Genomic DNA, 19,960 nt, shown 5'->3' on the forward strand with positions numbered 1-19,960 from the left:
TCATAGTCTAGGCTCCTTCTTTTTCACTCCCTGTTTTTAGGTCCTGTGTTAGCCAAGAACTTTTAATTTACTAAAATTACATGTACAATATACATATTTATAGCAGTTTTCGTCCAGCGCTCTGCATTCATCGGTCTGTTGTGTCATTCACATGTTCTTCCACCCGCTACAGAATACAGAGTGGGTCAGCCCGCTTCAGCTATTGGATCAATTCAATGAGAGTAATGGTATTCGGCTCTTTCACCAAGTGCACGTCCGCACACAAAGAAGTTCCCTCGAGGGCCAGGTAACACTATGGCAATGTGTGCTTTTTGAGACTGGAAAAAACAAAACTGTCAAGGTATTTTTACTATATTTGTGCGAGCCTCGAAGCTCCCCCAACTAAAGAAATTAGAAAAACCATGACAAAACAAGTCCTGCAAAGTTAAGATGCCAGCAGACAACACCAAGTCCATTGGCTTTTTCAATGCTTGTTTAATTTGCAGTCTAGGTCCTTCCTAGCAAAGGCTATTTATATTAATAGATATTGGAGGGAGAAAACCAGCACTGATTCATCTAGTCTTTCAGTCTTCTGTTCCCACATGCCCCAAATTATCATTGTTAATCAGCCAAGCTGCCTGGCTCCGCCCTGTTGTCTTCCACGGACATGACGTTAGCGGAGTTATATATGCCCCTCCCGGTGTGCTGATGTCAATTTTCTTTTTTTCCGCGTCCGAGCGCGGATCCTGGAAAACCAGCAGTTTCTTGGCATGGTTTTTGGGCCTTCTACGACACCCTCGGGTCGTGGGAACAGTGTGTAATGCCTTCCGGATTTAAGGCTTGGGAAGCTTGTGCACGTCAGATGTCTGGCACTGATCCGCACCTCATTTGTATGTGGTGCCTCGGTGGGCACCACAACTCCAAGACTGTGACGCCTGTCAGAGGATGAAACCAAAGTCCTTGAGGGAGCGTCACATGAAGTTGCTGGCCGAGCAGGTGTCTGGTCCGGCTCACTCCTGTCGCCAGCACTGATTCATCTAGTCTCTCCATGTCTTCACCTTGTCAAAAGCTGTAGTCACCTCTATAGGCTCACCACAGTACCTGAGTTTACTCACAAGTTTTATTTCGCCCCGCTACCCACGGATCTAGAAACAGGAGAAGTGAAATTACGTTTTATTATGCAGGATGTTCTCCAACAAGAGAATCTTTCAGTCTTCTGTTCCCACATCCCCCAAATTATCATTGTTAATCAGCCAAGCATCGGAGAGGCTACAAAAAGGCGGGACTTTCACTCATTACCCAATATCCAAACACTGAACTAGTCTTTTTTCGGGAGTATGACACCCAGGTGCGGCAGGCTCACCCAACCCCAACAGCCATCTGAGTAACCATGTAGAAGGATGTAGAACCATATAGTACTCACTTTGTTGTCAATGACAGGGCAGTGAGATTCTTAATTAGTGTCGTGCACGCGTCCTTCGAAAGTTTTTCTCTTACTTCCTCTGACCTGGAAAAAAGAAAACACACAGACAGCTTACAGCTCCCAATCATAACACAGGGTGTGGAGTAAAAATGGTACACAGGTACAAACAGATGTTCAAATGTAGGACTGTACTAGATTCCAAACGATAAAACATATTAGAAAAATTCCTTTTTAAAAGTGACTGCTTGATCATCTGCTTCTTACATTTTGAACTAGATTCAATTGTACATATATTCATGGTAAGGTTGTACGAGTAAGTTTGGGCAGTTTTAAGTCAGATGAACAATCCGATGGTCAAGGGAGTCTGAAGACTTTGGGTCAACTGGAAGCTGAAATTGAATATGAAGAGAGGTGACATTTACTGATATCTGCAGGTCTTAGACCAATTGAGAAATTATGGCATTGAATGGGAGAGATTGATGGATCTGATAGAGACGTCTAGCCGCAGATGCCTTAACTTAGAATATCCCCAGGCGTCAGACTGGATCCGGAAAACTTTTCCGCAGCAGCACCTCTGCGTGCCGGGGTGGGCGGCGCTGCCCGGCTCCGCCCTGTTATCTTCAATCAATCAATCAATCAATCAAGGCATTTATAGAGCGCACTACTCACCCAGAGGGTCTCAAGGCGCTTAGGGGGGGGAGGGGGGTGGGGTGCCGCTACTGCTCGAACAGCCAGGTCTTGAGCTTTTTCCCGAAGGAGAGGTGATCTTGGGTCAGGCGGAGGTCGGTAGGGAGGGTGTTCCAGGTCTTGGCGGCCAGGTAGGAGAAGGACCTTCCTCCTGTTGTCGCTCTTCGGATGCGGGGGACGGCGGCGAGGGCGTGGTTGGTCGATCGGAGGTGGCGTTTAGGAGCGTAGAAGTTGAGGCGGTTGTTGAGGTAGCTCGCGCCTTGGTCGTGTAGGGCTTTGTGTGCGTGGGTGAGGAGACGGAAGGTGATTCTCTTGTTGACGGGGAGCCAGTGCAGGTCTCTCAGGTGTCCGGAGATGTGGCTGCGTCGGGGGATGTCGAGGATGAGTCTGGCTGAGGCGTTCTGGATCCGCTGGAGTCTCTTCTGGAGCTTGGCGGTGGTTCCGGCGTAGAGGGCGTTGCCGTAGTCTAGTCGGCTGGTGACGAGGGCCTGGGTGACCGTCTTCCTGGTCTCGGTGGGGATCCACCGGAAGATCTTCCGTAGCATGCGCAGGATGTTGAAACAGGACGCGGAGACGGCGTTGACTTGTCTGGTCATGGGGAGGGAGGAGTCCAGGATGAAGCCCAGGTTGCGTGCGTGGTCTGTCGGTTTGGGTGCGGTGCCCAGGCCGGGGGGCCACCAGGAGTCGTCCCAGGCGGAGGGCGAGGAGCCCAGGATGAGGACTTCTGTCTTGTCTGAGTTCAGTTTCAGGCGGCTGGTCGTCATCCACTCGGCTACGTCTTTCATCCCTTCATGGAGGTTGGTTCTGGCGGCGGCGGGGTCGTTGGTCAGGGAGAGGATCAGCTGGGTGTCGTCGGCGTAGGAGATGATATTGAGGTTGTGCTGGCGTGCGATGGCCGCCAGGGGGCTCATGTAGACGTTGAAGAGGGTGGGGCTGAGCGAGGAGCCCTGAGGAACGCCGCAGGTGACTTCCGTGGCTGCAGATCTGAACGGTGGTAGGCGGACTCTCTGTGTCCTTCCAGCGAGGAAGGAGATGATCCACTCCAGTGCCTTCTCCTGGATTCCGATGTTGCTGAGGCGCTGCACTAGGGTGCGGTGGCAAACAGTGTCGAGCGCCGCGGAGAGGTCTAGGAGGATGAGGGCCGCTGTTTCACCGTTGTCCAGCAGGGCTCTGATGTCATCGGTGGCAGCGATGAGGGCGGTCTCGGTGCTGTGGTTGGCTCGGAAGCCAGACTGTGAGGGGTCGAGGGATCCATTCGTCTCGAGGAAGGCGGCCAGCTGCTTGTTGACGGTCTTCTCGATGACTTTGGCTGGGAACGGGAGGAGCGAGATGGGGCGGTAATTCTTGAGTTCGGTGGGGTCCGCTGTTGGTTTCTTTAGTAGAGCGCTGAGTTCGGCGTGCTTCCAGCTCTCAGGGAAGGTGGCTGTGTCGAAGGAGGTGTTGATGATGTCCTGCAGGTGGGGTGCGATGACAGCGTCGGCCTTGTTGAAGACGTGGTGGGGGCAGGGGTCGGTCGGAGATCCGGAGTGGATAGAGTTCATCGTGCAGATGGTGTCTTCTGTGTTGATCTGGGTCCAGGCACTGAGGGTGGTGGTGGGGGGCGTTGGTGCGGTCGTGGGGAGCGTTGTTTGTGGGCTGAAGCTGTTGTGTATGTCAGCGATCTTGTTGTGGAAGTAGGAGACGAGGGAGTTGCAGAGGTCTTGCGAAGGGGTGATGTTGTTGTTTCCGGCGTTGGGGTTGGAGAGCTCTTTCACGATGTTGAAGAGTTCCTTGCAGTTGTGTGCGTTGTTGTCCAGCCGGTCCTTGAATGCTGTTTTCTTGGTGGCGTGGATCAGTTGATGGTGCTTCCGGGTGGCGAGCTTGAGGGTGGTCATGTTGTCCGGTGTTGGCTCCCTTCTCCAGGCTTTCTCGAGGGCTCGGCAGTTCTTCTTGGAGCTCTTGAGTTCGTCGGTGAACCATGGGGCCTTCTTGCTGCCGGGTGTGCTAGGCGGGGTCCTCAGTGGGGCGAGGTCGTCTGCGCAGTTGCTGATCCACTTCGTGAGGTTGTCGGCGGCCTGGCTGGGGTTCGCTGAGCTGGCGGGAGGGTGCTGGCTCAGGGAAGCGGTGAGCTGGTCTGCCGTAATCTTGTTCCAGTTTCTTCGAGCAACCTGTTGCTGGTGGTGGTGGATCGTGGTCCTTCTGAAGCTGAAGTGGACGCAGCTGTGGTCCGTCCAGTGGAGTCCGGTGGCGTGGCTGAAGATGATGTCCTTGCTGGATGAGAAGACAGCGTCGAGTGTGTGTCCGGCGAGGTGGGTGGGGGTGGTCACCAGCTGCTTAAGTCCGAGGTTGGCGAGGTTTTCAAGCAGGGTGGTGGTGTTGCGGTCGTTGTTGTTCTCCAGGTGGAAGTTGATGTCCCCCAGGAGGATGTAGTCAGCGGAGGGGAGGGCATGCGGGCAGAGGAAGTAGGCGATGTCTTTGCTGAATTGTGTGCGTGGTCCCGGGGGTCGGTAGATGAGGGTGCCTCTGAGGGTGGTTTTTGGGTCCGTGTGGATCTGGAAGTGCAGGTGTTCGGCGGTTTTCAGGGTGTCGTCGGTGTTGGTCGTGATGCGGATGGTGTCCCTGTAGATGATGGCGATGCCTCCTCCAGTCTGGTTGCCGCGGTCTCTTCGGGTGATCTTGTAGCCCTCTGGGATGGCGATGGCGATGTCGGGCGCTGAGGAGTCGTTCATCCAGGTTTCCGTGAGGAAGGCGACGTCAGGAGCCGTGGTGTCGAGGAGGTTCCAGAGTTCGATGGTGTGTCTGTGGACGGAGCGGGTGTTGAGTAGGATGCACTTGAGGTGGTTGCTGCAGGTGTTCGGCTTGGCGGGTGCTGGAGCGGGGCAGGTCCGGTTGCAGGAGAACTTGCAGGCGTGACAGCTGAAGGGTCCGTGGGTTCGTCTCGGGGTGGCTCGGTAGCATCCCGGGATTCGGCCGATGTTGAGTGCGTTGAGGGTGGCGGCGGCGTACGTCCGGCGGGTGGGCTGGGGTCTGCGGGAGCCAGGGGTCCTGGCGCTGGGCGCGGTCCGGTCGCGGACGGGCGCAGACGGGCTTACCTTTGGCGCGCCTTCGGCGCACAATCGGCGCGCCCGCTGCGCGTGCGCACGGTCGCCATTTATGGCGAAGTGCAGGGAGGGAGGGGCAGCTGGGAGGCGGGAGCGGGGAGGAAGGGGGCGTGGCTACACTCCCCGGCGGCGGGAAATCGGCAGCGGGGAGCGGGTGCAGGGGACGGCAGCACAATGGGGGGGAAACCAGGGGCAGCACGGGGAAAAAATGCAAAAGAATCAGGGCACAGTGAAAAAAAAACAATACAGCAGGCAGGCACAGGAACACAACGCGGGGGAAACAGCAGGCGGGGGCGTGGCCTGAGGGCGGACCTGATGGCGGGAAGGCACTGCGAGGCAGGCAGAATCGGCAGGCGGGGCACACGCAGCAGCTGGGGGCCGTGCGGCGCGGGGGTGTCCTACAAGTAGGTCACACTCACCTGTGCCGCACGGTCGCCATTTATGGCCAAGTGCAGGGAGGGAGGGGCAGCTGGGAGGCGGGGAGGAAGGGGGCGTGGCTACACTCCCCGGCGGCGGGAAATCGGCAGCGGGGAGCGGGTGCAGGGGACGGCAGCACAATGGGGGGGAAACCAGGGGCAGCACGGGGAAAAAATGCAAAAGAATCAGGGCACAGTGAAAAAAAAAACAATACAGCAGGCAGGCACAGGAACACAACACGGGGGAAACAGCAGGCGGGGGGCGTGGCCTGAGGGCGGACCCGAGGGCGGGAAGGCACTGCGAGGCAGGCAGAATCGGCAGGCGGGGGCACACGCAGCAGCTGGTGGCCGTGCGGCGCGGGGGTGTCCTACAAGTAGGACACCCAATCTTCCACGGAATTGACGTTAGCGGAGTTATATATGCCCCTCCCGGCGCGCTGACGTCAATTTTCTTCTTTTCCGCGTCAGAGCGCGGATCCTGGAAAACCAGCAGTTCCTTGGCCCACTTTTTGGGCCTTCTACGACACCCTCGGGGTCGTGGGAACAGTGTGTAATGCCTTCCTGATTTAAGGCTTTGGAAGCTTGTGCGCGTCAGATGTCTGGCACTGACCCGCACCTCATTTGTATGTGGTGCCTCGGTGTGCACCACAACCCCAAGACTGTGACGCCTGTCAGAGGATGAAACGAAAGTCCTTGAGGGAGCGTCGCATGAAGTTGTTGGCCGAGCAGGTGTCTGGTCCGGCTCACTCCCGTCGCCAGCACTGATTCATCTAGTCTCTCCATGTCTTCACCTTGTCAAAAGCTGTAGTCACCTCTATAGGCTCACCACAGTACCTGAGTTTACTCACAAGTTTTATTTCGCCCCGCTACCCACAGATCTAGAAACAGGAGAAGTGAAATTACGTTTTATTATGCAGGATGTTCTCCAACAAGAGAATCTTTCAGTCTTCTGTTCCCATATGCCCCAAATTATCATTGTTAATCAGCCAAGCATCGGAGAGGCTACAAAAAGGCGGGACTTTCACTCATTACCCAATATCCAAACACTGAACTAGTCTTTTTTCGGGAGTATGACACCCAGGTGCGGCAGGCTCACCCAACCCCAACAGCCATCTGTGTAACCATGTAGAAGGATGTAGAACCATATAGTACTCACTTTGTTGTCAATGACAGGGCAGTGAGATTCTTAGTTAGTGTCGTGCACGCGTCCTTCAAAAGTTTTTCTCTTACTTCCTCTGACCTGGAAAAAAGAAAACACACTGACAGCTTACAGCTCCCAATCATAACACAGGGTTTTGAGTAAAAATGGTACACAGGTACAAACAGATGTTCAAATGTACGACTGTACTAGATTCCAAACGATAAAACATATTAGAAAAATTCCTTTTTAAAAGTGACTGCTTGATCATCTGCTTCTTACCTTTTGAACTAGATTCAATAGTACATATATTCATGGTAAGGTTGTACGAGTAAGTTTGGGCAGTTTTAAGTCAGATGAACAATCTGATGGTCAAGGGAGTCTGAAGGCTTTGGGTCAACTGGAAGCTGAAATTGAATATGAATAGAGGTGACAATTATTGATATCTGCAGGTCTGAGACCAATTGAGAAATTATGACATTGAATGGGAGAGATTGATGGATCTGATAGAGACGTCTAGCCGCAGATGCCTTAACTTAGAATATCCCCAGGCGTCAGACTGGATCCGGAAAACTTTTCCGCAGCAGCACCTCTGCGTGCCGGGGGGGATGGCGCTGCCCGGCTCCGCCCTGTTGTCTTCCACGGACATGACGTTAGCGGAGTTATATATGCCCCTCCCGGCGCACTGACGTCAATTTTCTTCTTTTACGCGTCCGAGCGCGGATCCTGGAAAACCAGCAGTTCCTTTGCCTGGTTTTTGGCCCTTCTATGACACCTTCGGGGTCGTGGGAACAGTGTGTAATGCCTTCCGGATTTAAGGCTTGGGAAGCTTGTACGCGTCAGATGTCTGGCACTGACTCGCACCTCATTTGTATGTGGTGCCTTGGTGTGCACCACAACTCCAAGACTGTGACGCCTGTCAGAGAATGAAACCAAAGTCCTTGAGGGAGCGTCGCATTAAAGTTGCTGGCCGAGCAGGTGTCTGGTCCGGCTCACTCCCGTCGCCGCTGTTCTTCTCGGGATCGGGCTCGTTCCTGAGGTCGCTCCTGCGACTGCCGTGCGACAACAGGTAAGCGTAAGCACAGGCGTCGCTTACGGATATCTTCATCCACTGTCCCTGCCGCTGTCGCCCAATCCTCTCACACTGTGCCAGGTGATGGCGCACGGCAGTCTCATTCTCCGTACCCACCCTTTCCGGGTGTTGGGGCAATGCGAGCCCAAATGAAGGATTATTCAAAGGCACTCCAGGCTTGTTTTGAGTAGCCCCCTCTCCCTGGTGCACCTTCGGGTCCCACAGAGGTACCTGGCACTCATGCCGGGTCTCCTTCTGCTGACATTTCACTGGCACTGGCTGTGTGCGTTGACTCCGATTCCGGAGCCGACGCGACGCCACCGAGCCAGGGCCCAGAGCTCAGCCCATCCCGGCAGTCAGCGCATAGCCCTGTGCGGCTTCCTGCGCCGATGTCGGATGTGGCGCCGGCGACGCCCGGGTCGAAGCCTGGGTTTACACTAGGCCCGGCGCCGGTTCTGTCGCCTCGTGCTCCCTCCAGGCAGGTTGCAGTGGGATCGGCGTTGGTCGGCGTCCAAGTCCAGTCCTCTGTGGAGGTCGTCGACGTTGAGGTGATTCCGTTACGGTTTCGATCGACGCCGGTGCCGGATTCGAGTCCTCTTCCCTTGGTGCTTGCTCCCCCCCGATTCCTTGAGCGGCAGTGGGTCTCCACCACGGTGTCCGTTGATGCCGGTGCTACCATTTACGCCTCCTCGCTTGGAACCTGATGTTTCCCTGGACTCCCTTAATCATGGAGCCCGGGTGCAAGTACCCTGTGTCGCCTGGCCTTCGGGTCAGTCTCCGGCTCCTCCGCTGCTCATGTCCATTGGTAGAATTACAAGATACAAAACACAAAAAGAGCAGAACAAGTCTAGAAAGAGTGTGTGCCTACAACAGTAGCCGTGTGGTACTGGTGATGCATGCGTGAGACAAGGCTTGCCAAAACCATTGGTTGGAAGTCGAGGGAGGCTGACACAATTCCCATCAGACCACCCATGTGGTGGAGTTTGCGTCATGTGGGAAAAGTTTTGTCATGCCGTCCCACAACCGACCATATAGTGCCGGTGCAGGGATGGATGTAAAAGATATCATCACGGGCATGCATCCTAAAGTGATGAAAAAAAGAAAAGAGTGCAGTGCTCAAATAATAATGAAGATAAAATTCAACAGTCCGGACTCCTGGAGGCATTGCAACAGAAGTGCGGGTGTCAAAGATTAAAAGACACGCTGGGTAATATGGCTACCCTCTAGCGCAGTGTGATGTGGTCGACATGTTTCTGCTTACGGGCATCTCGCCCAGCTTTCCTCAGGACCGATAACAAAAAATCAGCTACTGCAACTACATACATAGTGTATAGATGATGAATAATAAACCTGTACTGACAAAGTTACTTTTATATCAAATGTAAAAATACTTAAGTGTCCACTGTAGGGAGAGAAATAAATCTTCTTCCTGTTAACAGACAAAAGACACTGTATCAGACAATGCCAAGTTAGATACACACAACACGGAGCGTACACATAGAAACCGTGCAGGCACACATACATGAAAAATATATGATTTTTACATGGAACTAAAGCATAAATGCTTGATCACACCAAGGCATTTCCTCAGCGTGATACTCACCCAGCTTTGTGTGGGTGACGACCTCACCTCACCCGGCAACCGCTCGGGAGGAAGAGGCCCCGCTCTGTAGTGTAAAAATAAAAGACTCAGTAAGCACTAAACTTTACCGTGTCTTAGCCAAATAATTTTACACTGGAACCCAACAAACGTGTGATAGCGACCCTCCTGCCACAAAACACCACTGACAATACCCAGGGCACGTACATCTCGCATATTTAATGACACTCAAGGAATGCTAGTAATGTAACACCTGATATTGAGGAGTTAAACCTGTTTATGAACATGGCCTGTTTGGAAGCAAAGCGCTAAGGTGCTAGTAAATTATCTCAGTCTGACTGCATGGAAAGAGTTCCCATGTATGCAGTATTGGATTATCAGGGAAACAAAAAGATCGCCTCCCTATCCCAGCGCAGAGTCTGTAACACGTGTAGGACTCTCTCAGAGCCCACAAATCACAATGCACCTAACAGAAGACTAAAAATCCTCGTTAGGTAAAGGAGGAAGGTTCAGGGCAGCCAGGCGTCTCACCTCTCCGTCGGTACCTCGGTACTTTCAGCGAGCGGAAGTGGAGGCGAGTTAAGGACAACGCCCTCCCTCCTAAAATAGCCTCGTTGTATAGCGCGCCGACCCTCCGCTATCCGGAGGCCACGCAGAATAGCGCGATGACACCGAAAACCTCCTCTAATCGGGAGCGCATGCGCAGAGGGACGCCATGCACCACTCTCTCGCGCATGCGCATTCGTCCGCATTCTCGCGCATGCGCACTCATCTACCCTCGTCGAACCTCGTCACTGATCACCCGTCGGAAGACATGGATCCACAATGATGGTTCCACTTCCATCTGGGTCAATCTAACAAAACAGAGATTTGTTCTATTAGGCACAAGTCAAACTGGGGGACACAGTCATGTGTCCACGAAGGAGACACTGCTCCTTGGAAAAAACGGTAACTACACCACAGAGGGTTCAACAAGTGTGTCAGATATCTTATTTGTTAGGGATGTGAGATGTGAGCATACATTATACCGCTGTAAAGACAATTTACAGTCGGACAGATTTAAACAAGGTGAACTTCTATTCGCATGCAATCATGTGATGGACATATGTGAAGCGACCCACAGAAGAGAGTCTCACTTCAGATACCTTGAGAAAGAGACCAATAGTGTCTGGAAAGAGTTCTAACGCCAGTGATCAAGAGACTACTGTCTACTCAATATTCAATGTATATTGAGTCAAATGACTAACCACACGAAGGGTTGCTTTGTGTTTAAACATCGATGGATGAGATGTTGTAGTCCTGGGGTATGCAGTGGAGGCAGTCAGGCAGTGGGTCACGCACTCAATTAAGTTGGGTGAGCTAGAAGGAGTAAACTTACAGCGTTTACATCCTGATGAGATAGACCCGCAACTGAAAAGTTGCACTTTATACTATAAACAAGAAAGGTGTGGGGGGGTCAAGGGGAAAGTTTTATGACCTGACTGCTCACTCCCCAATTACAAGATACAAAACACAAAAAGAGCAGAACAAGTCTAGAAAGAGTGTGTGCCTACAACAGTAGCCGTGTGGTACTGGTGATGCATGCGTGAGACAAGGCTTGCCAAAACCATTGGTTGGAAGTCGAGGGAGGCTGACACAATTCCCATCAGACCACCCATGTGGTGGAGTTTGCGTCATGTGGGAAAAGTTTTGTCATGCCGTCCCACAACCGACCATATAGTGCCGGTGCAGGGATGGATGTAAAAGATATCATCACGGGCATGCATCCTAAAGTGATGAAAAAAAGAAAAGAGTGCAGTGCTCAAATAATAATGAAGATAAAATTCAACAGTCCGGACTCCTGGAGGCATTGCAACAGAAGTGCGGGTGTCAAAGATTAAAAGACACGCTGGGTAATATGGCTACCCTCTAGCGCAGTGTGATGTGGTCGACATGTTTCTGCTTACGGGCATCTCGCCCAGCTTTCCTCAGGACCGATAACAAAAAATCAGCTACTGCAACTACATACATAGTGTATAGATGATGAATAATAAACCTGTACTGACAAAGTTACTTTTATATCAAATGTAAAAATACTTAAGTGTCCACTGTAGGGAGAGAAATAAATCTTCTTCCTGTTAACAGACAAAAGACACTGTATCAGACAATGCCAAGTTAGATACACACAACACGGAGCGTACACATAGAAACCGTGCAGGCACACATACATGAAAAATATATGATTTTTACATGGAACTAAAGCATAAATGCTTGATCACACCAAGGCATTTCCTCAGCGTGATACTCACCCAGCTTTGTGTGGGTGACGACCTCACCTCACCCGGCAACCGCTCGGGAGGAAGAGGCCCCGCTCTGTAGTGTAAAAATAAAAGACTCAGTAAGCACTAAACTTTACCGTGTCTTAGCCAAATAACTTTACACTGGAACCCAACAAACGTGTGATAGCGACCCTCCTGCCACAAAACACCACTGACAATACCCAGGGCACGTACATCTCGCATATTTAATGACACTCAAGGAATGCTAGTAATGTAACACCTGATATTGAGGAGTTAAACCTGTTTATGAACATGGCCTGTTTGGAAGCAAAGCGCTAAGGTGCTAGTAAAATATCTCAGTCTGACTGCATGGAAAGAGTTCCCATGTATGCAGTATTGGATTATCAGGGAAACAAAAAGATCGCCTCCCTATCCCAGCGCAGAGTCTGTAACACGTGTAGGACTCTCTCAGAGCCCACAAATCACAATGCACCTAACAGAAGACTAAAAATCCTCGTTAGGTAAAGGAGGAAGGTTCAGGGCAGCCAGGCGTCTCACCTCTCCGTCGGTACCTCGGTACTTTCAGCGAGCGGAAGTGGAGGCGAGTTAAGGACAACGCCCTCCCTCCTAAAATAGCCTCGTTGTATAGCGCGCCGACCCTCCGCTATCCGGAGGCCACGCAGAATAGCGCGATGACACCGAAAACCTCCTCTAATCGGGAGCGCATGCGCAGAGGGACGCCATGCACCACTCTCTCGCGCATGCGCATTCGTCCGCATTCTCGCGCATGCGCACTCATCTACCCTCGTCGAACCTCGTCACTGATCACCCGTCGGAAGACATGGATCCACAATGATGGTTCCACTTCCATCTGGGTCAATCTAACAAAACAGAGATTTGTTCTATTAGGCACAAGTCAAACTGGGGGACACAGTCATGTGTCCACGAAGGAGACACTGCTCCTTGGAAAAAACGGTAACTACACCACAGAGGGTTCAACAAGTGTGTCAGATATCTTATTTGTTAGGGATGTGAGATGTGAGCATACATTATACCGCTGTAAAGACAATTTACAGTCGGACAGATTTAAACAAGGTGAACTTCTATTCGCATGCAATCATGTGATGGACATATGTGAAGCGACCCACAGAAGAGAGTCTCACTTCAGATACCTTGAGAAAGAGACCAATAGTGTCTGGAAAGAGTTCTAACGCCAGTGATCAAGAGACTACTGTCTACTCAATATTCAATGTATATTGAGTCAAATGACTAACCACACGAAGGGTTGCTTTGTGTTTAAACATCGATGGATGAGATGTTGTAGTCCTGGGGTATGCAGTGGAGGCAGGCAGGCAGTGGGTCACGCACTCAATTAAGTTGGGTGAGCTAGAAGGAGTAAACTATACAGCGTTTACATCCTGATGAGATAGACCCGCAACTGAAAAGTTGCACTTTATACTATAAACAAGAAAGGTGTGGGGGGGTCAAGGGGAAAGTTTTATGACCTGACTGCTCACTCCCCAATTACAAGATACAAAACACAAAAAGAGCAGAACAAGTCTAGAAAGAGTGTGTGCCTACAACAGTAGCCGTGTGGTACTGGTGATGCATGCGTGAGACAAGGCTTGCCAAAACCATTGGTTGGAAGTCGAGGGAGGCTGACACAATTCCCATCAGACCACCCATGTGGTGGAGTTTGCGTCATGTGGGAAAAGTTTTGTCATGCCGTCCCACAACCGACCATATAGTGCCGGTGCAGGGATGGATGTAAAAGATATCATCACGGGCATGCATCCTAAAGTGATGAAAAAAAGAAAAGAGTGCAGTGCTCAAATAATAATGAAGATAAAATTCAACAGTCCGGACTCCTGGAGGCATTGCAACAGAAGTGCGGGTGTCAAAGATTAAAAGACACGCTGGGTAATATGGCTACCCTCTAGCGCAGTGTGATGTGGTCGACATGTTTCTGCTTACGGGCATCTCGCCCAGCTTTCCTCAGGACCGATAACAAAAAATCAGCTACTGCAACTACATACATAGTGTATAGATGATGAATAATAAACCTGTACTGACAAAGTTACTTTTATATCAAATGTAAAAATACTTAAGTGTCCACTGTAGGGAGAGAAATAAATCTTCTTCCTGTTAACAGACAAAAGACACTGTATCAGACAATGCCAAGTTAGATACACACAACACGGAGCGTACACATAGAAACCGTGCAGGCACACATACATGAAAAATATATGATTTTTACATGGAACTAAAGCATAAATGCGGGTCGGCGCGCTATACAACGAGGCTATTTTAGGAGGGAGGGCGTTGTCCTTAACTCGCCTCCACTTCCGCTCGCTGAAAGTACCGAGGTACCGACGGAGAGGTGAGACGCCTGGCTGCCCTGAACCTTCCTCCTTTACCTAACGAGGATTTTTAGTCTTCTGTTAGGTGCATTGTGATTTGTGGGCTCTGAGAGAGTCCTACACGTGTTACAGACTCTGCGCTGGGATAGGGAGGCGATCTTTTTGTTTCCCTGATAATCCAATACTGCATACATGGGAACTCTTTCCATGCAGTCAGACTGAGATATTTTACTAGCACCTTAGCGCTTTGCTTCCAAACAGGCCATGTTCATAAACAGGTTTAACTCCTCAATATCAGGTGTTACATTACTAGCATTCCTTGAGTGTCATTAAATATGCGAGATGTACGTGCCCTGGGTATTGTCAGTGGTGTTTTGTGGCAGGAGGGTCGCTATCACACGTTTGTTGGGTTCCAGTGTAAAGTTATTTGGCTAAGACACGGTAAAGTTTAGTGCTTACTGAGTCTTTTATTTTTACACTACAGAGCGGGGCCTCTTCCTCCCGAGCGGTTGCCGGGTGAGGTGAGGTCGTCACCCACACAAAGCTGGGTGAGTATCACGCTGAGGAAATGCCTTGGTGTGATCAAGCATTTATGCTTTAGTTCCATGTAAAAATCATATATTTTTCATGTATGTGTGCCTGCACGGTTTCTATGTGTACGCTCCGTGTTGTGTGTATCTAACTTGGCATTGTCTGATACAGTGTCTTTTGTCTGTTAACAGGAAGAAGATTTATTTCTCTCCCTACAGTGGACACTTAAGTATTTTTACATTTGATATAAAAGTAACTTTGTCAGTACAGGTTTATTATTCATCATCTATACACTATGTATGTAGTTGCAGTAGCTGATTTTTTGTTATCGGTCCTGAGGAAAGCTGGGCGAGATGCCCGTAAGCAGAAACATGTCGACCACATCACACTGCGCTAGAGGGTAGCCATATTACCCAGCGTGTCTTTTAATCTTTGACACCCGCACTTCTGTTGCAATGCCTCCAGGAGTCCGGACTGTTGAATTTTATCTTCATTATTATTTGAGCACTGCACTCTTTTCTTTTTTTCATCACTTTAGGATGCATGCCCGTGATGATATCTTTTACATCCATCCCTGCACCGGCACTATATGGTCGGTTGTGGGACGGCATGACAAAACTTTTCCCACATGACGCAAACTCCACCACATGGGTGGTCTGATGGGAATTGTGTCAGCCTCCCTCAACTTCCAACCAATGGTTTTGGCAAGCCTTGTCTCACGCATGCATCACCAGTACCACACGGCTACTGTTGTAGGCACACACTCTTTCTAGACTTGTTCTGCTCTTTTTGTGTTTTGTATCTTGTAATTGGGGAGTGAGCAGTCAGGTCATAAAACTTTCCCCTTGACCCCCCCACACCTTTCTTGTTTATAGCATTGGTAGAATTAGCCTTCAACCGTCTCCTACTGACAGTTTGTTATCTCCTACAACTGAGTCTAGTGCTGTCTTCGCGCGCGCTATTCATGGGGCTGCTGCTGTGCTTGGCTTTCAGCCTCCTATGGTGCCTCTTCTCTCTGATCCTTTCTTGGATCTGCTCTATTTGGAGCCTATCGAAGTAGAACCTTTGCTGCCCTTCGGAGACTCTTTACTGGATATCCTGCGTGGCACATGGTCCAGACCCTCTTCAGGGGACCCTGTTGATCGGGCTATTGCTCGTAGACAACGCCCTGCCCCGGGTGATCCTCTTTGTCTGTCTCTTCACCTAACAGTTCAGGGACTGGTTGTTCAGGCAGGTTTTAATTTACAGTCCTCACCCTCTTTGCCCCTGTTACCTCCCACCAGGGAATCTAGGTGGCTGTATGATTGTAGTCGCCGGCTTTTAGCCTCTGTCAGCGCAGGCGTTCGGGCTTTAAATACGGCCTGTGTGTTTTCACGAGCATCCTCCGCTCTTTGGGACTCAGTTGCTCACCTTCTCCCTTCTATTACAGAAGGTCCACGAACAGAATTGCTTCGTCTACTGCTTCATGGTAGAAGCATGGCACAGTTCTTCCTTTGGTCATCCCAGGATGCAACTGATTCTATGGGATGGGTGCTTGCTCGCACTGTGTATTTACGCCGCCATGCTTGGATGCGCTACAGTTGCTTCCCAGATCATATTCGGGATGCACTCAGAGATCTTTCGTTCAATGGAGTGGATCTTTTTGACTGCCACGCGGATTCAGCGGTCTCCCGTCTCTTGTCAGGTCTGCCATGAATCTGGTTGCCATATTCTCTGCTTTATTTCCGGGCACCCAACCTAATGCTCAGGTTGGTTTTTAGTGACCGGTTACTGTTCATGGCCGGGTTGCCATCTCTATGTGTTTTCGGCGCAGCCGTTTGGCTGATTCACTTCTGTTCAGTCCTCTGAATGTGTGCTTAGCCCAAGAGGACGTTCCTTCTAGGGATTGGCCTATGTGGCGTATTTCATGGCATTGGGTTCTGCCTTTGCCTTGGTACGCTCCTATGGAGTCTATAGGCAGACGTCCTGCTGGGAGTCTCTTGTCTCTTCCTACAGAGTTCCTCGTATAACTTGCTGTATTGCACGTTGGGTTGGTCAGTCTGTACTGCATTGGAACCTGGATTGGGTTCCGTGCTGTGTGGTGTCTATCTGACATGCCTAGTGTGACACCTTGTCGTGGCAAATCTTTCACAAACTACACACTATTTGCCGCTGTATGGTCTGCTTCTACTTGTTTTTACTGGTCAACTTGAACGTACAGCCTCTTCGGGTTTATCCTCCAAAAAGGTGGACTAACAGATGTTTTCTGTTTCCTTACGAGTCTTTCCTTGATTTTGCTTGGATTCATTCTGTGCATTCTCAAAGGGGCGTGTTTTCCCTGAATACTCGCTCCTTGAGATCCAGGTCCTTTACATTTTTCCTCACTTTTGCCACTGTAGTGACTAGTTCTTTTTCCTACTCTGTCTTGCAGGGGACTGTGGTTCCTCTCAGGCAAGGGGCATGTGCTGCTTACTGCTCTGGACATTGTCCTACCCAGTTTCCGCATGTCGGTGTGTATGTTCAGCGTACTCTAGACTCTTGTTTGGTCACTTTTCAATGTTTCAAAGTTTTTCCTCCTGCTCTGTATCTGCTCTGTGTTCTTACACAACTGATTCGTGCAGGCTCTTTCATTCATGCGGTGTCCATGGTTCCTGACCCGATCTATTTGTACCACCAGCTCTTGTGGTGTCCGGCTTGCTGGTGCCCTTTTTGGGCCGTTGCCTTCTTGCTGTTTTGTGCCTCCGAGCTGCTACTCTACCCTACAGGTAGTCTTTGCTTACTGCGTATGGTTCCAGTGTCCACACTGCATGCTTAGGTCCCTTCCGGTCTTCGCTCTTGTTTGTTGTCGTCGACTGCTTGTCATCGGCCCTTCACATATTGTGACAACACCGCCTAGTCCTGGCTTGTCTTTTACTTTCGTACTACCCGCATCTTGCGGCCATGGATTGGCATTCTGCCACTGCTGTCACTTGTGCCTTCTGTTACCGGTTTCAACATGATTCTTTTTTTGCTGTTGTACATATCGGGCTGATGTTCCATGCCTCTGTCATATAAGTTGCTGTCACTCGAGGCTTTTCTGCAATTGGCACACTGCATCCGGCGGTTCTCTCACGCCCTCGGTTCTGCTCCACTTCTTACGAAGTCATACCCTTCATCTTTTCTCCAGCTTATCTAGTATATGGTTTCTTCTCCATGCTGGCACTTACTGGGTATGGGTCAGCCTATTGCCACTACTGCCCCACGTGCCTTTACGGGTACAGGTTCCACAGTGCTTTTTACCACTGTTTTGCTTCGTTGGCCTGTATTGGCTTTTGCTTTCTGTCGCCACCTCGGATCCTGTGGATCCTTCAAACCCTGGGTTGGTTCATCTCCTTTTTTGAAGTTATGTACTCTCACTTTGCCACGAGTATTCAGGCTCTGTGTTTTCCTTCTTTACACCCGGTATACCCAAAGGGAGTTTTTGTGCTGCTTTTGATGGCTTCTAGTGCCTTTGCCTCCCATGGCTTTCCGCTCTCTTTAGATCTTCATGATCTGGTGGTTAACTCTGCTAACATTACTGTCCTCATTGTGGTTCGTCCCCAAGGTTAATGGTGCTGTTAGGTTACCTTACGGATGACTAAGTTATTTTCGGGAACGTGGTGGGGTTCAGTCGCAGACCCGCCTCCTTTATTGGTATGATTCAGAAAAGGGGGTGGTGATGAACAGAGTGTCTGAATTAAGCAGACCACTCTTACCCAGTCCAAAGATCAGGGCTTGATCCATCACCGTTATTTATCTCACTGCCCCATCCCAGCTCAGAACCTGGCTATATGCAAATTAGTCTGTCCCTGGCCCAGTGCATCATGGGAACTGGGCAGACCAAACTACCAAGCCAATTCTTCACCAGAAAGGAGACAAGCTTCCGGGGACCGGTTTCTGGCATTTCAGCCTCTTCGGCCCGGCTTGCTTGAATCCTGATGGAGCAGTGAGAAAGGGACTCATGTCTGAGTATACCCTGCCACACCTATAGTGGCCAAAAATGATTCAGAAAAGGGGGTGGTGATGAACAGAGTGTTTGAATTAAGCAGACCACTCTTACCCAGTCCAAAGATCAGGGCTTGATCCATCACCGTTATTTATCTCACTGCCCCATCCCAGCTCAGAACCTGGCTATATGCAAATTAGTCTGTCCCTGGCCCAGTGCATCATGGGAACTGGGCAGACCAAACTACCAAGCCAATTCTTCACCAGAAAGGAGACAAGCTTCCGGGGACCGGTTTCTGGCATTTCAGCCTCTTCGGCCCGGCTTGCTTGAATCCTGATGGAGCAGTGAGAAAGGGACTCATGTCTGAGTATACCCTGCCACACCTATAGTGGCCAAAAATGATTCAGAAAAGGGGGTGGTGATGAACAGAGTGTCTGAATTAAGCAGACCACTCTTACCCAGTCCAAAGATCAGGGCTTGATCCATCACCGTTATTTATCTCACTGCCCCATCCCAGCTCAGAACCTGGCTATATGCAAATTAGTCTGTCCCTGGCCCAGTGCATCATGGGAACTGGGCAGACCAAACTACCAAGCCAATTCTTCACCAGAAAGGAGACAAGCTTCCGGGGACCGGTTTCTGGCATTTCAGCCTCTTCGGCCCGGCTTGCTTGAATCCTGATGGAGCAGTGAGAAAGGGACTCATGTCTGAGTATACCCTGCCACACCTATAGTGGCCAAAAATGATTCAGAAAAGGGGGTGGTGATGAACAGAGTGTCTGAATTAGGCAGACCACTCTTACCCAGTCCAAAGATCAGGGCTTGATCCATCACCGTTATTTATCTCACTGCCCCATCCCAGCTCAGAACCTGGCTATATGCAAATTAGTCTGTCCCTGGCCCAGTGCATCATGGGAACTGGGCAGACCAAACTACCAAGCCAATTCTTCACCAGAAAGGAGACAAGCTTCCGGGGACCGGTTTCTGGCATTTCAGCCTCTTCGGCCCGGCTTGCTTGAATCCTGATGGAGCAGTGAGAAAGGGACTCATGTCTGAGTATACCCTGCCACACCTATAGTGGCCAAAAATGATTCAGAAAAGGGGGTGGTGATGAACAGAGTGTCTGAATTAAGCAGACCACTCTTACCCAGTCCAAAGATCAGGGCTTGATCCATCACCGTTATTTATCTCACTGCCCCATCCCAGCTCAGAACCTGGCTATATGCAAATTAGTCTGTCCCTGGCCCAGTGCATCATGGGAACTGGGCAGACCAAACTACCAAGCCAATTCTTCACCAGAAAGGAGACAAGCTTCCGGGGACCGGTTTCTGGCATTTCAGCCTCTTCGGCCCGGCTTGCTTGAATCCTGATGGAGCAGTGAGAAAGGGACTCATGTCTGAGTATACCCTGCCACACCTATAGTGGCCAAAAATCATTCAGAAAAGGGGGTGGTGATGAACAGAGTGTCTGAATT

General features: G+C 50.5%; 1 protein-coding gene across 3 annotated transcripts in view; it reads right to left on the bottom strand.

The window, feature by feature from the left end:
* The window catches only part of LOC144799022 (alpha-2,8-sialyltransferase 8F-like), a 654,797-nt gene that overhangs the window by 565,335 nt on the left and 69,502 nt on the right, over positions 1-19,960 (bottom strand). For 2 of the 3 annotated variants that reach the window (XM_078670177.1, XM_078670178.1), the window contains exons 2-3: positions 6,742-6,825; positions 1,403-1,486 (exon numbers count right to left, since the gene is read on the bottom strand). In XM_078670177.1, the coding sequence (XP_078526303.1) occupies positions 1,403-1,486; positions 6,742-6,825 (168 nt within the window). The remainder of the gene's footprint in view (positions 1-1,402; positions 1,487-6,741; positions 6,826-19,960) is intronic. The other variant, XM_078670179.1, reaches the window with a different exon arrangement.

The sequence above is a fragment of the Lissotriton helveticus genome, chromosome 12, assembly GCF_964261635.1.
Source record: "Lissotriton helveticus chromosome 12, aLisHel1.1, whole genome shotgun sequence".
Taxonomy (NCBI): domain Eukaryota; kingdom Metazoa; phylum Chordata; class Amphibia; order Caudata; family Salamandridae; genus Lissotriton; species Lissotriton helveticus.